Consider the following 14,341-nt stretch of genomic DNA (forward strand, 5'->3'; position numbering starts at 1 on the left):
GTTGTTGGCTCTGTGGATCTCGTGCTGAGCAGGCCGAGTGTGTCTGGGAGGGGCCCTTTACCGGAGCGGCTTGGGCTTTGCCGGCCCCTTATTTTGATGGGGAGCGCTTGTGTCTGTGGATGCTCCACATTTCCTTCCAGGGCGTCTCCTTTCGACGTTCTCCGTCACTACTTTGACGCTGAACGTCAATGGGACCAGCCCTGGAGGACATGTAGATGATACGCATCGAAGTAGCCTATTTCAATGTTTTTATGTCGAAATAGGCTACTTCGACATTGAAATAGGCTACTTCGACATAGCGTGCTAGTGTAGACATAGACAAAAGGATATGGCTACACCCTTCTGTTTTTTTTTTTTTTTAATTGCTTCCCTCAGAGGCTTACCACAGCCCTTCTTTTAGGCACTCTCTCTAGGAGATCAACTTACTGTTTGTTGAGCTAATCTCATCATTGGTCAGCATACAGATAAGTGGGGGAACCAAATTCTATAATCTCTATGGCCCCTTCATGTGACACAGGGAATGACAAACCCCTTACCAAAATCATCTTGCCTTGCTGTGGTGGATAGAACTTGGGCCAGCCTCTTCCCCAGGTTCCAACTCAGGGACTCCATAAAAACAGTTGGCTGAAAAGGTCTCCATTTGCAGCCACCGAACAGCTACAAAGCTGGGTCTATTGGACCCAGGTTTGTGGACTTTCCCTTTCCAAGCCTGAGTTTGAGTATCCACAATACATTGTACACTTGGTCTTATGATTGCTGGACCTGGGTCTTGTAGTTATACTAACGAACCCATACTGCACTGCACAGATATCCTGACGTGTCTGTGTCCAAAATGCAGAATAACTGAGCTTAGACCTGAGTCAAAGCAATATTTTGGCTCTGACCCACTCTCTTAGCAGGTCCTTGGACCCAGAACCTGAGTGTTTGCTGACCTAGGTCATACTGATATGGACAGAAGGCTGTGGACTCAAAAATGAGACAGGCTAGGCTCAGCATGCATACCCCCCCACTCCTCAGCTTATGCTGATCAACAGTTGAACACAACTGAGAGTTAAGACCACAGGCTAGCTGTGAAATTAACACCTACATTCCAAATCCTCCTCTTCTTCCCCCTACTCAGAGGGTGTAAGTACTGTGGGGGTTTTATTCGGCCCCATCTCTCTGTGTGTACAATTGGAAACAAGCTAATGCTGTTAGCTATTAACAAAGATGTTCTTAAACCTCACAAATGGAGCTTTTTGGGTCACGTCTACTTATTTAAAAACTCTGACTATCCTTTTACCACATTGTTCTTAGAGGGACAGTCTCTTCTGAGCCATGGATCTGAATGGCAAGGAAGGTTTAGCCTAGGGGGAATCTTTAGCACAATCTTAGAAACCCAGGAAAACATGAGTTGTTGCTAGATGCTTAGCTCCAGTTTCTTAAAGGGTTCTGTACCATACAGGCTAGAAAAAAGGATGTAAGGTACAATTCTACACTTGGGGAAAGACAAAAGTATCTGACCTGTAACTTTCAGCTCTACTATAAAATAAGTTGCTTAATAGTGACCGAGTCCTGATTTAACTATGTAAATATCTGACATTAAACACAAATGTGGTTCAGCGTAATCTCAACTAAAAGAACAGTGCAGTAGAAATCAGCACAAGAGTAGCCTTGCAAAATCGTCAAGACAGATTACCAACACAGGCGCAGAATCTGCTCAGTGGCCCTTTACCATGAGAAATTGAAAATGAACAAAATTGTACATGCCCGTCAAAAGAATTTCCCTGCCTGGGCATGCAGAATGTTGCAAGTGTCATGCCTATAGCTAGAGACAAGGTGGGTGAGTTATGACAAGCTACGGCTAGCAGAAGAGAGAGGCTTTGGAGTTTACGCAGAGCTCTTCTGAACAGAGCTATGCCACTCCATAACTGATAGCTTTGCCTTGCAGGTTTATTCCTATGAAGTAGACATGCTTCTGCAGGCTTGCGACTGTATTTCATTCATCAGAAGACGTATCCAAGTCAGATTTGGTAGGTCTACACAGAGCCCCACTCCCCCAGCAGGATCTGCAAATTTAGGTCAACAGTTTGATGAATATTTAGAACAAAAATAATGTAAAGTGACAACATCTACTAATTCCCTAATGAGGCCACTGACCTCAGCCCATTAAGTGCACAAAAAATACGTTAAGAGGCTGAACAAATTCCATTTCTTTACCAGGGTGCAGGGCGAGAGGGGGGCAGGAGAGGTGAAGGGGAAGAGTTGCCATGTCCCTGTGGAAGGTATGGGGGTGCCTGGCTTTATACGCTTGGAAGAGGCAGGGCTGGGGGGCACTGCTTGAAGCACGCCATATCCCCACAGCCCAGGTACCCTCAGAGCTGCCTGGAGGGCTCCAGCAACAGTTTTAGGGGCCAGGGACGCTGGGTGCTGTCCCTCCTGCTGTAGTGGCAGCAGCAGCTAGGAGCAGAGGTCCTTTTTGAATTGCCAGGCTTGCCCCCCCCCGACAAGCCTATTCAGTACTCATTTAAGCACCTTCATGCAATCAGTAGAATTATAATTTAAAGACATTGCACCACTTTGCTTTTTAAGATTCTCAGTAGAGTTTCAAAGGAATTTCATCCCTTCGAATATGCCTGTAGGGCCATTTTTTAAATGAAAAATGCAATAAACATCAGTTGAGCAAAATAAATCTTTTGAGAAACCTTCTTTGCAAGCCCTTAATCCTTTAGTTCTGAGGCTGTCTGGAATAAGAGGCAGTGTTGTTTCATTTAATTATCGGGGCCTGACATCTTTCAGCAAAGGGTTGGGGGCGGGAACTTTTTCACTTTTTCAGCCTAAGTGTGAATCTTTAGAGGCTGAGTTTCATGACCAAGCGCTGTTTGTCAGAAAAAGCCACCTGGGATGAATCCCAATTGATTGGAAAGGTCAATCATGATGATACCTGTGCATGAGAGAGCACGGCTGTCATCAGTTAGGCCTTGTAAGGCAAAAGCCCAGAAACATGTATTTGGGTGGGTGGGTGGTGGGGTTTCAATAAAGGCTAGGTCGTGCCTTCAAGGCCTCTGCATTGAAGCAGTGCAGTGCCACATTGCCTCTGGAGACTTCTGGGACAGGCTGTGTCTGGCCTGCTCTGCAAGATGGTTTCAGGAGGCCTCTTCTTCTAACCACCCTCTTTTCAGCAATGTGTGTTTGGTGGCACATAAGAAAAGGGCTCAACCTTATGGTTTATTTAATTAGTTAACTAGGTTTAGAATCTATCACTCAAGTATACAATACAGAAAGCTGAGGTAAAAGAAAGCTAAAGCTGCCAGTTGCTACTGAGTGTCATTTTCTTATTTTATATTACCTGCCCTTTATTTAGCAACTTCATGGCTACAGACCATAATGGTGATGCCGTAAGTCTATTCCTTATTTTACTTCAGCGTAACTCAGCTTTTCCAAGGGAAGTCCATTCTATACTTTTGTTTTCCCTCAAAAAACAGATGTGCCAGTGAGTTCCATTGGGTTTACTCTAAAACTGAGTGCACTCCAAGCACACACAGTCTTCACTTTTCTCGTACCTCAATTTAAAATCAATTTTTTTTTTGCCGATTTAAATTGTGATTTACAGCACCTTGATTTAAATTCACCCCGTTATTCATGTAGCTGAAGTTGTGCAACTGAGATTCATCTCCCCAGGTAGTACATACCAACCCCTTCATCTGTATGTGAAGCTAAGGTATCAGCACCCTGGCTTGAAGGGTAGATGTAACCCGAGGAGAGAGAGTGAGTGAGAAACCATTTGACACTAAAGAAGGAATCTCACAGCATTTAATGTCTAAATGAAAAAGCAGTCCAGTAGCACTTTAAAGACTAACAAAATAATTTATTAGGTGATGAGCTTTCATAGGACAGACCTACCTCTTTGATCTGAAGAAGTGGGTCTGCCCCATGAAAGCTCATCACCTAATAAATGATTTTGCTAGTCTTTGAAGTACTACTGGGACTGCTTTTTTGTTTTGATAGTATATAGACTAGCACAGCTCTCTCTGTTACCATTTAATGTCTGTTGGCCTTTTAAGTTCTTTGTTTCCCTCACTTTGGGTCTTTGCCACATACCACCACACATACGGGCCTGGAAAAGCTGAGAGGTACTTGGAGAGATAGAGAGAGAGAGTGTGTTTTGAAGGAGGAAAGGATCTAAGTACATGTAAAGTACAGCTTGCACCTTGCTCGTTCAGCACCCTCAGGACCTTACTGTTCCTGGATGAGAGATTTTGCCAGACCAGGGCAGGTGAATGCTCCCCAGTCCCTGGCTGCGTTTCCTGGCCTGCCGCAGTGTACTCCCTGGGCCTGGCTCTATGTGGGCCCGCTCTCCAACACCAGCTCCATGCTGCAGGATGCTGGAACTCCCCAACCACAGCACCACTCGGGGCTGCCAGGGCATGCTGGCACCCCAGCCCTGGCCCCCCATGGGGCTGCTGGGGGACGCCGCCTCTGGGCCCAGACCCAATGCCCCCTGGGAGGCTACTGGGTGGCCAGCTTGTGTTGCCCTCATGCCCCAGCCCTCTGGCCCCAGGATCATCCCTCATCCTGCCAGACGAAAGATGCTGCCCGACGAGATTGCTGGTTTTTGGAGGTGCAAACTGTATTATGAGCTAATTTCTGCCGTCAGATATGGTTCTGAAGGCTATGTGGGTTGTGCCCATGTAGGTGGAGGATTTTGTTTTGTGTATTTATCTTGCAAGCCAGTGGTTCCAGACATTCGCTTGGCCACACAAATGCAGTAGCAGAGGCTTTAAAAATGTTAGTTCCTCAGGGACAATGCACGTCTAGCCAGGAATTTCTGGTTTAAGTGGAAAATATAATACCATGATTTTATTGTGAAGACCAAAAGTACCTGTTAGGCCACACTCAGAACTACTTCTTTTGGACCATGAGTAAGGAGAAAATGAGCAGTAGTAGAAGGAAGTAGGGATGGGCAACCCAGATAAAGTTATGTACCATTCACAGTTTTGTAGAGAGGGGCTGGTGCACATAAAGTGAACGTCTCTAAATTTTGCTCCTGTTATTTAAACCCATCTGTTTTTGGAGAGCGTTACAATTATTTAAAAGCTATGTTCATAGCGGATAATGGAAATCTGTATTAAACACTGGGGATAGAAGCACCCTCCACTCCCAAAATCTAACGTGGGACAAGACTGGTTCCTGTATAGGATACGTATGCTGGGACACAGTTCTAAAGAGTAGCTTTATTTTTAATTAGCACATGTAAAATGTGGCTACAATGTGCACAATAATACTTAATGTGCAGCTGCTCCACATATTTTTACGGAAATATGCTTGTGACCAGGACATAACTGGATTTCTACACTTTGCCACAGCAGTAAAGATTGCTGCAGGCCTGCACGTTTGCATTACATTTTTTGTGTTGACAATTTAAAAAACTGGCAAATTTTGTCTACTGCCAGTGTTCATAGGTCATGAAATGCAATCTCTGGGTTTCATCCAAAATCCATTAATACAGTTCAAATGCTTCAGTTTTACATAGGACAGATTTAGAGTCATGTGATTACTACCAGGAAGGTTGCTCAGACATTGGTGCATACAGGACGAGGAATTCATCCTTTACTTGTCCCAGTCTGGAGAAGACAATGAGGAATCCAACTGACTAATATTTCCTGAAATATGACTTGATATGGATGGAGCTGTGAAAATTAGGCCACTTGAATTTAGGTGCCAAACGGGAGTATAGGAGTCACATTTTGAAGTTTGGGCAGTGCTCTAACCAACTAACCTAACTAAACCAATAAGAACATGGATTATATTACTCCTTCAGACAAATATCATTTAAAAGAAAATCAGTGCTACAGTGGTATTATTGGGAAGTCAAATCACACCAGGCTCTGCTTGCTACCTGTTCCTTCTAAGTACTCCATCAAGCACAGGATAAAAATGATTAACAGTGGAATGTTCAAAAGCACTGAAGGGACTTTGGGTTCCAACTCCCGTTGGTGCCTAATTCCCTTACATGATTTAAAAAACTCCACCCCAAACCCATTATTAACACTTCCTGAGCAAACACTCAGCTGACTGAGGAAGCCCAAGAATACAAAGACCGACCTTCTACTATCAGGGATACTGCTGCAAAACCTTTTGCAAGTTTCCTTTACAGGCACTTCTATTTGTTAAGAATCACACCAGTCCAGTAGAACAAGACTCTAGGTGATGCAACGCTCTGAGAAAACATTTTTGGTGTGTGACCTTCACATTCATGAATGGTCCCTGAACGACATGGCTTCCCCAGAACAGGTATATCAGAGGCAGTGGTAATGCAAGCTTGCCCTTCATTATACTGACTCACCAACACACCCCAGGTATTTGGACACTGGTCCAATGGGAATTGTACCAAGGTCATCAAACTCATTTCACAAAGCCTATGGAACAGGCACTAAATGGTCACACCTTTTGCTCACTGACCTAGACTGCTAAAGCACTGGTGACCCAAAGATAAATACAAATTTCTGTAATCCCCATCACCAATCTCTTCAGCCATCTTATCATCTTGGATACACATGAGCACCAAATGATTTTCAAAAAATTTCTGACAGTGTTAACTCACTGCCCAGCTCCTTTTTAAAATTTAATTCTGCTATAAAGCAGGAGGAATTAACTCTTCAATAAAATCAAGTCACACAGTTGTACAAAAGTAGTACAAGAGATAGGAGTATTTGGCTCATACTCTGATTGTTATATGTAAGACACCAAAGGTGAGAACTTGGCATCAAACAAACAAACAAACAAACAAACCATTCTGCTACCCACTGTGAAATGTGGTTACAAGCTCTCAAAGTTGGGCCATTATGTTGATTTTTTGTGCTGTTACAACATATGGGTCCAACTCTAATTTCATTTTCATGAAGGATGGGATGACGACTTTCAGGGTAATTCAGCCTGTACACACTTTGTGTTTTCTCTCATGAGCCAAGAAGCCAGGCAAGGACAGTTGTGGTTGAGATGTTTGGTCACTGATCCATCGGGAATTGTACTGACGTCATCAAAAGCTCATTTCACAAAGTCCATGGAACAGCCATTAGATGGTCACAGCTTTTGCTCCCTGACCTGAACTGCTAAAGCACTGGTGACTCAAAGATAAATACATGATTCTGTAAGCCCCCATTACTAATCTCCTCAGCTACCTCACCTTCTTGGACAAAAATGAACATCAAATGATTTTCAAAAAATTTATGACTGTGTTAACTTACTGCTCGGTTCCCTCATGCCATTAATGCACAAACAAACACCGAGCCTTGCTTAACCAAGCTGTTCTTAAAGAAAGTGAATAACTAGTGGGAGACTGAAGTATGTAAACATGTAAAGGGCTGGACACAGTTCACAGTGGCACAGGGTCCCCTGAAACAAAGTCCTCTAGAACAGTGTTTCTTAAACTTTGAGACCACAGATCACCATACAATAATATTTTTATGCAGAACGCCTATGAAAATTTTCTTAAAACAAAAATTGTCAGACAAAAAATAAACTAACATCATACACAGCAAAACCAAAATGAAGTAATTTAATCAGGTATCATAACAATAAAGTAGTAACATTGTATCTAATTTTAATAACAGAAAATATATATAATCAGTGTATGATATAAAAAAGTTTCAGATGCTCATGGCACACCTGTGAGTTGTTCACAGAACACCAGCGTTCTATGGGGCAAAGTTTCAGAAACACTGCTCTAAAAAGATTGCAGCGGTGTTGGGGATGGGGTGGGAAGGGGGAGTAGAACACAAATAGAATAAGGTGAAAAATGTAGTTTATACACTGTACTGTCTCTCTTTTTGGCCACCCCCCCCCACACACACGGAAGACATACTTACATCTTCTCAATCTTGGGTTATGAAATGCGGAAATGTGGTCCTATACTGAGTGCTACAAAAAACTAAGACAAGCCAAAGCCCTTCTTCTGATTTGCAAGCATGAATATCAAAGCTCTGGATGTACCATGGCCTTCTGTTTGTGCAAGCAGTGTGTCACAATTTCTTCTATATAGACATGAATTAATAATAGCTCATGACATTTTTATTGTAATGAAATTTAAAAAGGCAGTTATTAGATATACATACACACAACTGATTCTGTAACTGTTAGTCATAAATATATCACATTCAGAAGTACAAAATACACTTTAGCCACAACACAATGTCACAGTAATATAAAGAGTTTAAACAGGTAAGTTAACCAAGTGCCTAACCCGACAACAGAAGCCAATATTTTGGTGCTTATTATTTTTAAAAAAGATCAATACTCTAAGCAAACTGGTCCTTAACTACATAGCTGTCAAAGCAGGAAAGCGTGCTCAAGGCAGGAGTAGAAGGCTAGTGGCCCCATAGCCATCATGGCGTGCCCTTGCTTTTTTCCTCCTTTCCCATGTTTTGGGACACATTCTCAGTTCTTCTTCCCTCTCCCCAATTGGCAACGGATACAACTGGGGCTACAGCACAATCACCTACCTCCCAATTTAAGCAGTGCCATGAAAATGGAAATATCTGACACAAAAATTAACCCACCAGATACGTTGCAAACCAACCAACCAAAGAGCAACAGCAGTATGACATGGCACCGATAAGGCATTAATGATTAAGTGGCTGTATTACTCTCGAAAAAGAGTATGCCTATGTATAAAAATATATGTCATAGCAATTGGGTAAATCCAACACTATATGACACTGTGCCAAAAAAGTAACTAGGAGTTAAAAAAGGCAGTGCTGCAAGAATATTTACAGTTTCAGACTAGGCTCAAGAAAAAGAAGGCAACAAAGCCGGTTATGGACATATCTGGTTTAAGTATAAATGTAGGCACTGTCAGTAGTGCCTTTAACAAGTTAGCCAATACAATCACTCCTGTAAAATACTTATGGTCGGGAAACAGGATGGATTATATGAATAAGCAAGCAAAACCCTCCGCATACTAACATGGTCCCAGTCTAGAATCCTACTCATGGAAGCAGCTTACTCCACTTGTGACATGACCATTAGTCGTTCCTTGCACAATTGATTTAAAAAGCAGAATGTTTCAGTTCTGTTATGTCTCACTGGTTTCAGGGACACTTGTGTGTGCTGTATAATCAGACCTGAAAACACAGCTTGGCAGGTTGGAAAAGAATCTGCATGTAAACACTGCAAACTCCACAAGCTGGCAGCAGAACTGCCCCAGGAGATATGCTAATGGCACAAAGTAAAAAAGGACCATTTTAAAATGCACTTAGCAGATTCAGTCATCATACATGTAACGTTGTTTTATCATCATCCAGAGACAAAACAGAGAGTATAATTCCACTTACGCTGAACAGCCTTTGCTGCCACAAGAATGAGAATGAAAAAAGATTGTTTCAAAAGAGCCAGCCATTAGCATGGAGGCTGCACATGCTGTACTGGAGCCCTAGAAGCACTAGTTAATGTCTTGGTCTCAGGAGTAAGGCTGCAGAGCGTAATGCTCTTTAAAAACACCTTTCTTGCTGGCCTGCTGGTATGAAAAAAACAGCATCCTCGGGGGGGGGGGGGGGATAAATAAATAAATCACCCACATCTGCCTTTCCCACCCTAGGGAAAGCAATGTAAAGATACTGTGGGTGGGATCAGCTGGTAGGGAGCTAGGCAAAATGGAGAAACAGGGAGAAAGCTTTGGCTCAGGATCTTTGAATACAAACAGGGACATACTAGGGTCCAAAGTGATGGGGGTGCAAGTCTTGCACTCTTTGAGACTGGCCTTTAATACTACAGCAACACACTTTTGTGGCTAGAAGCATAAGCTGGAATGAGGAGGAAGAAGACAAGAAACAGACTTTGCACCAATGCCTTGGGCATACTGGCTTCAACCTAAAGGTTGAACCTCTGTTGTGGCAACCTTGGGATGTGACTGGCACTGGACAAGAGAATTTGCTGGACCATGGGAGGTCAGTATTGTCTAACACATTAACAACACTTCCACTGCTTCCTAGGCTCTTAGAAGACATATAGGGGTACATTACAGCTAAATAACAGCACAAAACACTGAAAGCCAGAACTGGTGGCTGGAAACAAACTTTCTGGGGCCATGGGAAACTTGCCCACACTCATGATAACTGGTCATCCACCTAACTAAAATCCTGATTTTTATGGGTGTTGCCAGACAAGAGAGTTCTGAATTGGAGAGGTTCAACCTGTAGTAATACTGTATTTTTAAAAAACTGACATGCTTGAATTTCTTTTTTTAAAAAAAAAAAGAACTTTGAACTGTACTACCAAATACTGACTGATCAGCCTTCTACATATCTACAGTATAAAAGACAGTGATATGTATACAATCTCTTCTGGGCTAGAAAAAACAGTTTTCATAAACACACTATTTTAAACTGAATCCAGGAACAACAAGCAAAATATATATTTACACAGAGCAACCTGTCAGGGAGATTCCGACATAGGAACACCATTTGCAATTAATTTTTCACTTTACAGAAATCCTAAGTTTTAAATTTTAAAAAAGTACTGAATGTATCACATCCCGTGCATTAAATAGAGAGATATAAATCACTACACACTCCCTTCTTCCCCCCTTGTTAGATATGTCACACAATCAGGATCATCTACCTCTCCTTTCACTATAATTCCTTACCACACAGAGGCTAATGTCTCGCCTCTCCCACACAGCCATATGCAGAACACAGGTATCTTTTATGAGATCAGTGAATTCAGCTGACACACTCACTACAGGGAGCGGAAGTTTTTTAGTGGAATTCGCTGCTCAGTTCTTTGTCCATGCACTATGTACGAGATGGGAATGAAAGGCAGCAGGGGTAGCTTCAAAGGAATGAATATCAAGGTATTAAAATAAATACAGGATAAGTGCGTGGTTTCCTCAGGTAGCTGGGGATTCCCCTCATCTCCTGGGGCAGGAGAAGTGCCCATTTTTAAAACAGGATGATTCTGCTGAGGATGATTCTCATTCTGATAATTTAGTCCAGAGATCTGAGGCCTCTGCAGTTCATTATCAAGCTTAGAACTAGATGTTTTCATTAAAAAAAAAAGCAAAAACCATATTCATAAAACACCCCTTCAATGGCACACAGGTCCGGCCCTGGAGAATAAATTGAAGAGACAAATGGCAGACAAGTCTCAGAGGACAACTTATTCAGCTACCTGGCATGCAAGAAAACAGAGCAGGGTGGGACAAGACCCAGTCACATGATTGGGGTTGGGAGCAGGGTCTTGGTGGCCTGCCATCTTGGGTCCGACAGCTTGTGCAAGTCTCTCTGCATGAGACCCATGTGGTCAGAGCAAGCCACTGATTAGAGAGACGACTGCCCTCTATGGCATCATCCATACAATCATTACTCACACAGGACAATGCGGACAGTGAGAACTGCTCTGTCCCAATTGTCCACCCTTCTGGAGGACACCTGCGAGTTTAGAAGTAGTTTCAAGTAGCCAGACAACAGCAGCATGTGGGCTGGCAATCTGTGGAGACACTGGGTCAGGGCCCGTGAGCAGGTTTCCCTCATTCCTTGTAGGTGTCCAGAGATCTGTGTGGATCCCAGGGCATCCACAAGTGTATGCATCTGGATCCTCCTTCCCTTTTCCAAGGGGGCTGGCTTGCAACCTTCAATGTATTTTAAAAAAAGCTCAATTTCTTGTGCTTGGGTAATTCCTCATGCTTCCAGCAGGGACTACCCGGCTGTAAATCTTCATTTTACACCAGGTCTCTGTAACCCAACTAATCATGTGGGAATGTAAATAAAAGAACAGAAATTCCAGAAGTTTCTGATGGCTCTACCAGGCAGCCTGATCCAGAGCCATCGAAACACATGCACCATTCTGGATGGCTTGAGCCTCCAAAATGCCCAGTGTTGTGAAACCCTTAGAAGGTGGGTTTACCAGATGTCAGTAGATGCTCAGGAATTTAGCATGAAAGTGAAACTTCAAGTTAACTCCACCGTGTTTTTGGCAGACAAGGACTTGTCCAGTTGGTTCTTATTACAAATTAGTTTTAGTTGTGTGGCACATGAAACAATCTAGCTCATTGCTCTCAGTAAATGAGCCTAGGTGAATCTGCTGTAACAGAGCACCCCTTTTAACTGTTAAAATGCAATGTTGCACAGAAGTTAAAAAAGGTGTTCACAATGGAACTGAAATGCACCTGGTGCTGAAGCGGTATTCTTCACAGGTTGCACAGTAACTTTTGTAAAACAGACTTCTTTGGGGGAATGCACATAATAGAAGGCCAAAAAATAAAATAAAACTATGTCATGAGAAAATTATAGAAATATAGGCCTCATTAAATGAATTCAATGGAAAAGAAACCAACAGCTCATGTAAGTAAATTTCTGGAAAAAAAACAGAATTACTAGAATTAATCAATTAGTGTTATTTTTAAGTGAAGCGATGCAGAATCCTGCAATATCTAAGTTCTGCATTACATTGTCACCACTTTTGGTACGCTCTGGAGTGGATTCTTTTTATATGTTAAAAAAACCCCTATCAATACAGGAAATCACATCATACAGCACAAGATATACATACAGTACTAAAATGTACACATATTCAAGTTAAACTGGGTTTAGAGAAGAATAAAAAGGTGCTGAATCTTCTGTTAAGAGAGGACTGCATTATGCTGTATAAACGCACATTCAAAATCTCAAAAATCAAAGAAATACAAATACTAAACCTGTTTTCAGAAATTTAAGATTAAAGCAAGGCATTGAAATGGAACAGTAGACCCTGTAACTGGATGTTTCTTTACCTCTTCTCTGTTTGTCTTGTTACTTCATTATCTATTTAAAATTTACCACTCAAAGGGCTTGTCTACACTTGCCCCCACCTTTGAAGGGGGCATGGTAATCAGGGTGATGGGAGATTACTAATGAAGTGCTGCAGTGAACATGCAGCACTTCATTAGGCTAATTCTGCCCCACAGCAACTTTGAAGCAACAAACTTCGAAGTGCCGGCATGCGTGTAGCCACGGGTACTTCAAAGGGCCTTTATTCCTCACAATTTTGAGGCTACATGCAGGCCGGCACTTTGACACTTCGAAGCTGCCACGGGGGAGAATTAGACATTGCTAAAAGAGAGCACTAAGAACTAGTCACATTCAAATATATAGGCCTTAAAGATTTTTCACAATCAAGTCAAGTTTTTCATCTGAGGCAGATGGCAAGAAAACACAGAACAGATCTGTCAGTGACCACCACCAAAGTGGTGTAACTTCAGCCTCAGCGCACACACTGGAAGAGGAGAGAGAGAGAGAGAACTCCTATATCACTATCCAAAATATGAGAAACAAGACTTCTTGTTAGTAGATTCTACAGTAATGCAACATAGAAAAAGCAGAGCCAAAAACACACTGAAATGGTGTTGCTGAACTTCATTTCACAGCATTTTTCTGCTTTGTAAATCACTCAGAAAATGGTGGAAACATGCCCAGATCAGCAAAATCTTCGATGTTGTAATTGCCAGTGCCCTGTGTTGGATCCCCCGGCATAGGTAGCATGTCCTGTATAAGGAACATCAAAGTGAAGTGTCATTTTATTGCAGGTTTTTTGGGTTTTTTTGTTCTTCATTATTACTTAAGATCAGAAAATCATAACACACTAGAACTGGAAGGGACCCCAAGAGGTCATTGAGTCCAGTTTCCTGCCCTCTTGGCAGGACCAAACACCTAGATCACCCCCATCAGACACCTGTCTAACTTGCTCTTAAATATCTCCAATGATGGAGACTCCATAACCTCCCAGGGTAACTTATTCCAGTGTCTAATCACCCTGACAGAAAGTTTTTCCTAAGGTCTAAGCTAAACCTCCCTTGCAGCAGTTTAAGCTCATTGCTCACTGACATATCCTCAGAGGCCAAGGAGAACAATTTTTCTCCCCCCTCCTTGTAACACTCTGAGGTACTTGAAAACAGCTATCATGTCCCCTCTAAATCTTCTCTTTTCTAAACCAAACAAGCCCAGTTCTTTCAGTCTTCCCGCATAGCTCACGTTCTCTAGACCTTTAAGGCCGAAGGATGGAAAAATAACGTGAAATTTATCCCATGCAGAGGTTTAGCCTGTGTCCTCTGCACTGTATAAATCTCACTTGTGTCTTACTTCAAGGGCTGAACCAGGATTTAAGTAAAGAATAGGCTCTGTGCTGGCCCTCTGCATAGGTCTGACTATCCCTTGTAGCGCACATTCTTCACAGAGCTAAACATATACCATTTGTTAGAGAGGGTAATATGTGGTAATATGGTAAGACAGGATTTCCCAAACTTTATATAGTTAGAACCTGAGTTTTTTTAGTACCATTTTTTTGCAGCCCAAAAATATAAACACATATGAAAAATGAATACATTTTCACT

General features: G+C 42.3%; 1 protein-coding gene across 5 annotated transcripts in view; it reads right to left on the reverse strand.

Moving 5' to 3' along the window:
* Positions 1–7,551: 7,551 nt before the first annotated feature.
* The window catches only part of ARNT2 (aryl hydrocarbon receptor nuclear translocator 2), a 155,663-nt gene continuing 148,873 nt past the window's right edge, over positions 7,552–14,341 (reverse strand). For 3 of the 5 annotated variants that reach the window (XM_075007309.1, XM_075007311.1, XM_075007310.1), the window contains one exon: positions 7,552–13,496. In XM_075007309.1, the coding sequence (XP_074863410.1) occupies positions 13,398–13,496 (99 nt within the window). In that variant the 3' untranslated portion in view covers positions 7,552–13,397. The remainder of the gene's footprint in view (positions 13,497–14,341) is intronic. The other 2 variants (XM_075007312.1, XM_075007313.1) reach the window with 1 other exon arrangement.

Source organism: Carettochelys insculpta, chromosome 12 (assembly GCF_033958435.1).
Source record: "Carettochelys insculpta isolate YL-2023 chromosome 12, ASM3395843v1, whole genome shotgun sequence".
Taxonomy (NCBI): domain Eukaryota; kingdom Metazoa; phylum Chordata; order Testudines; family Carettochelyidae; genus Carettochelys; species Carettochelys insculpta.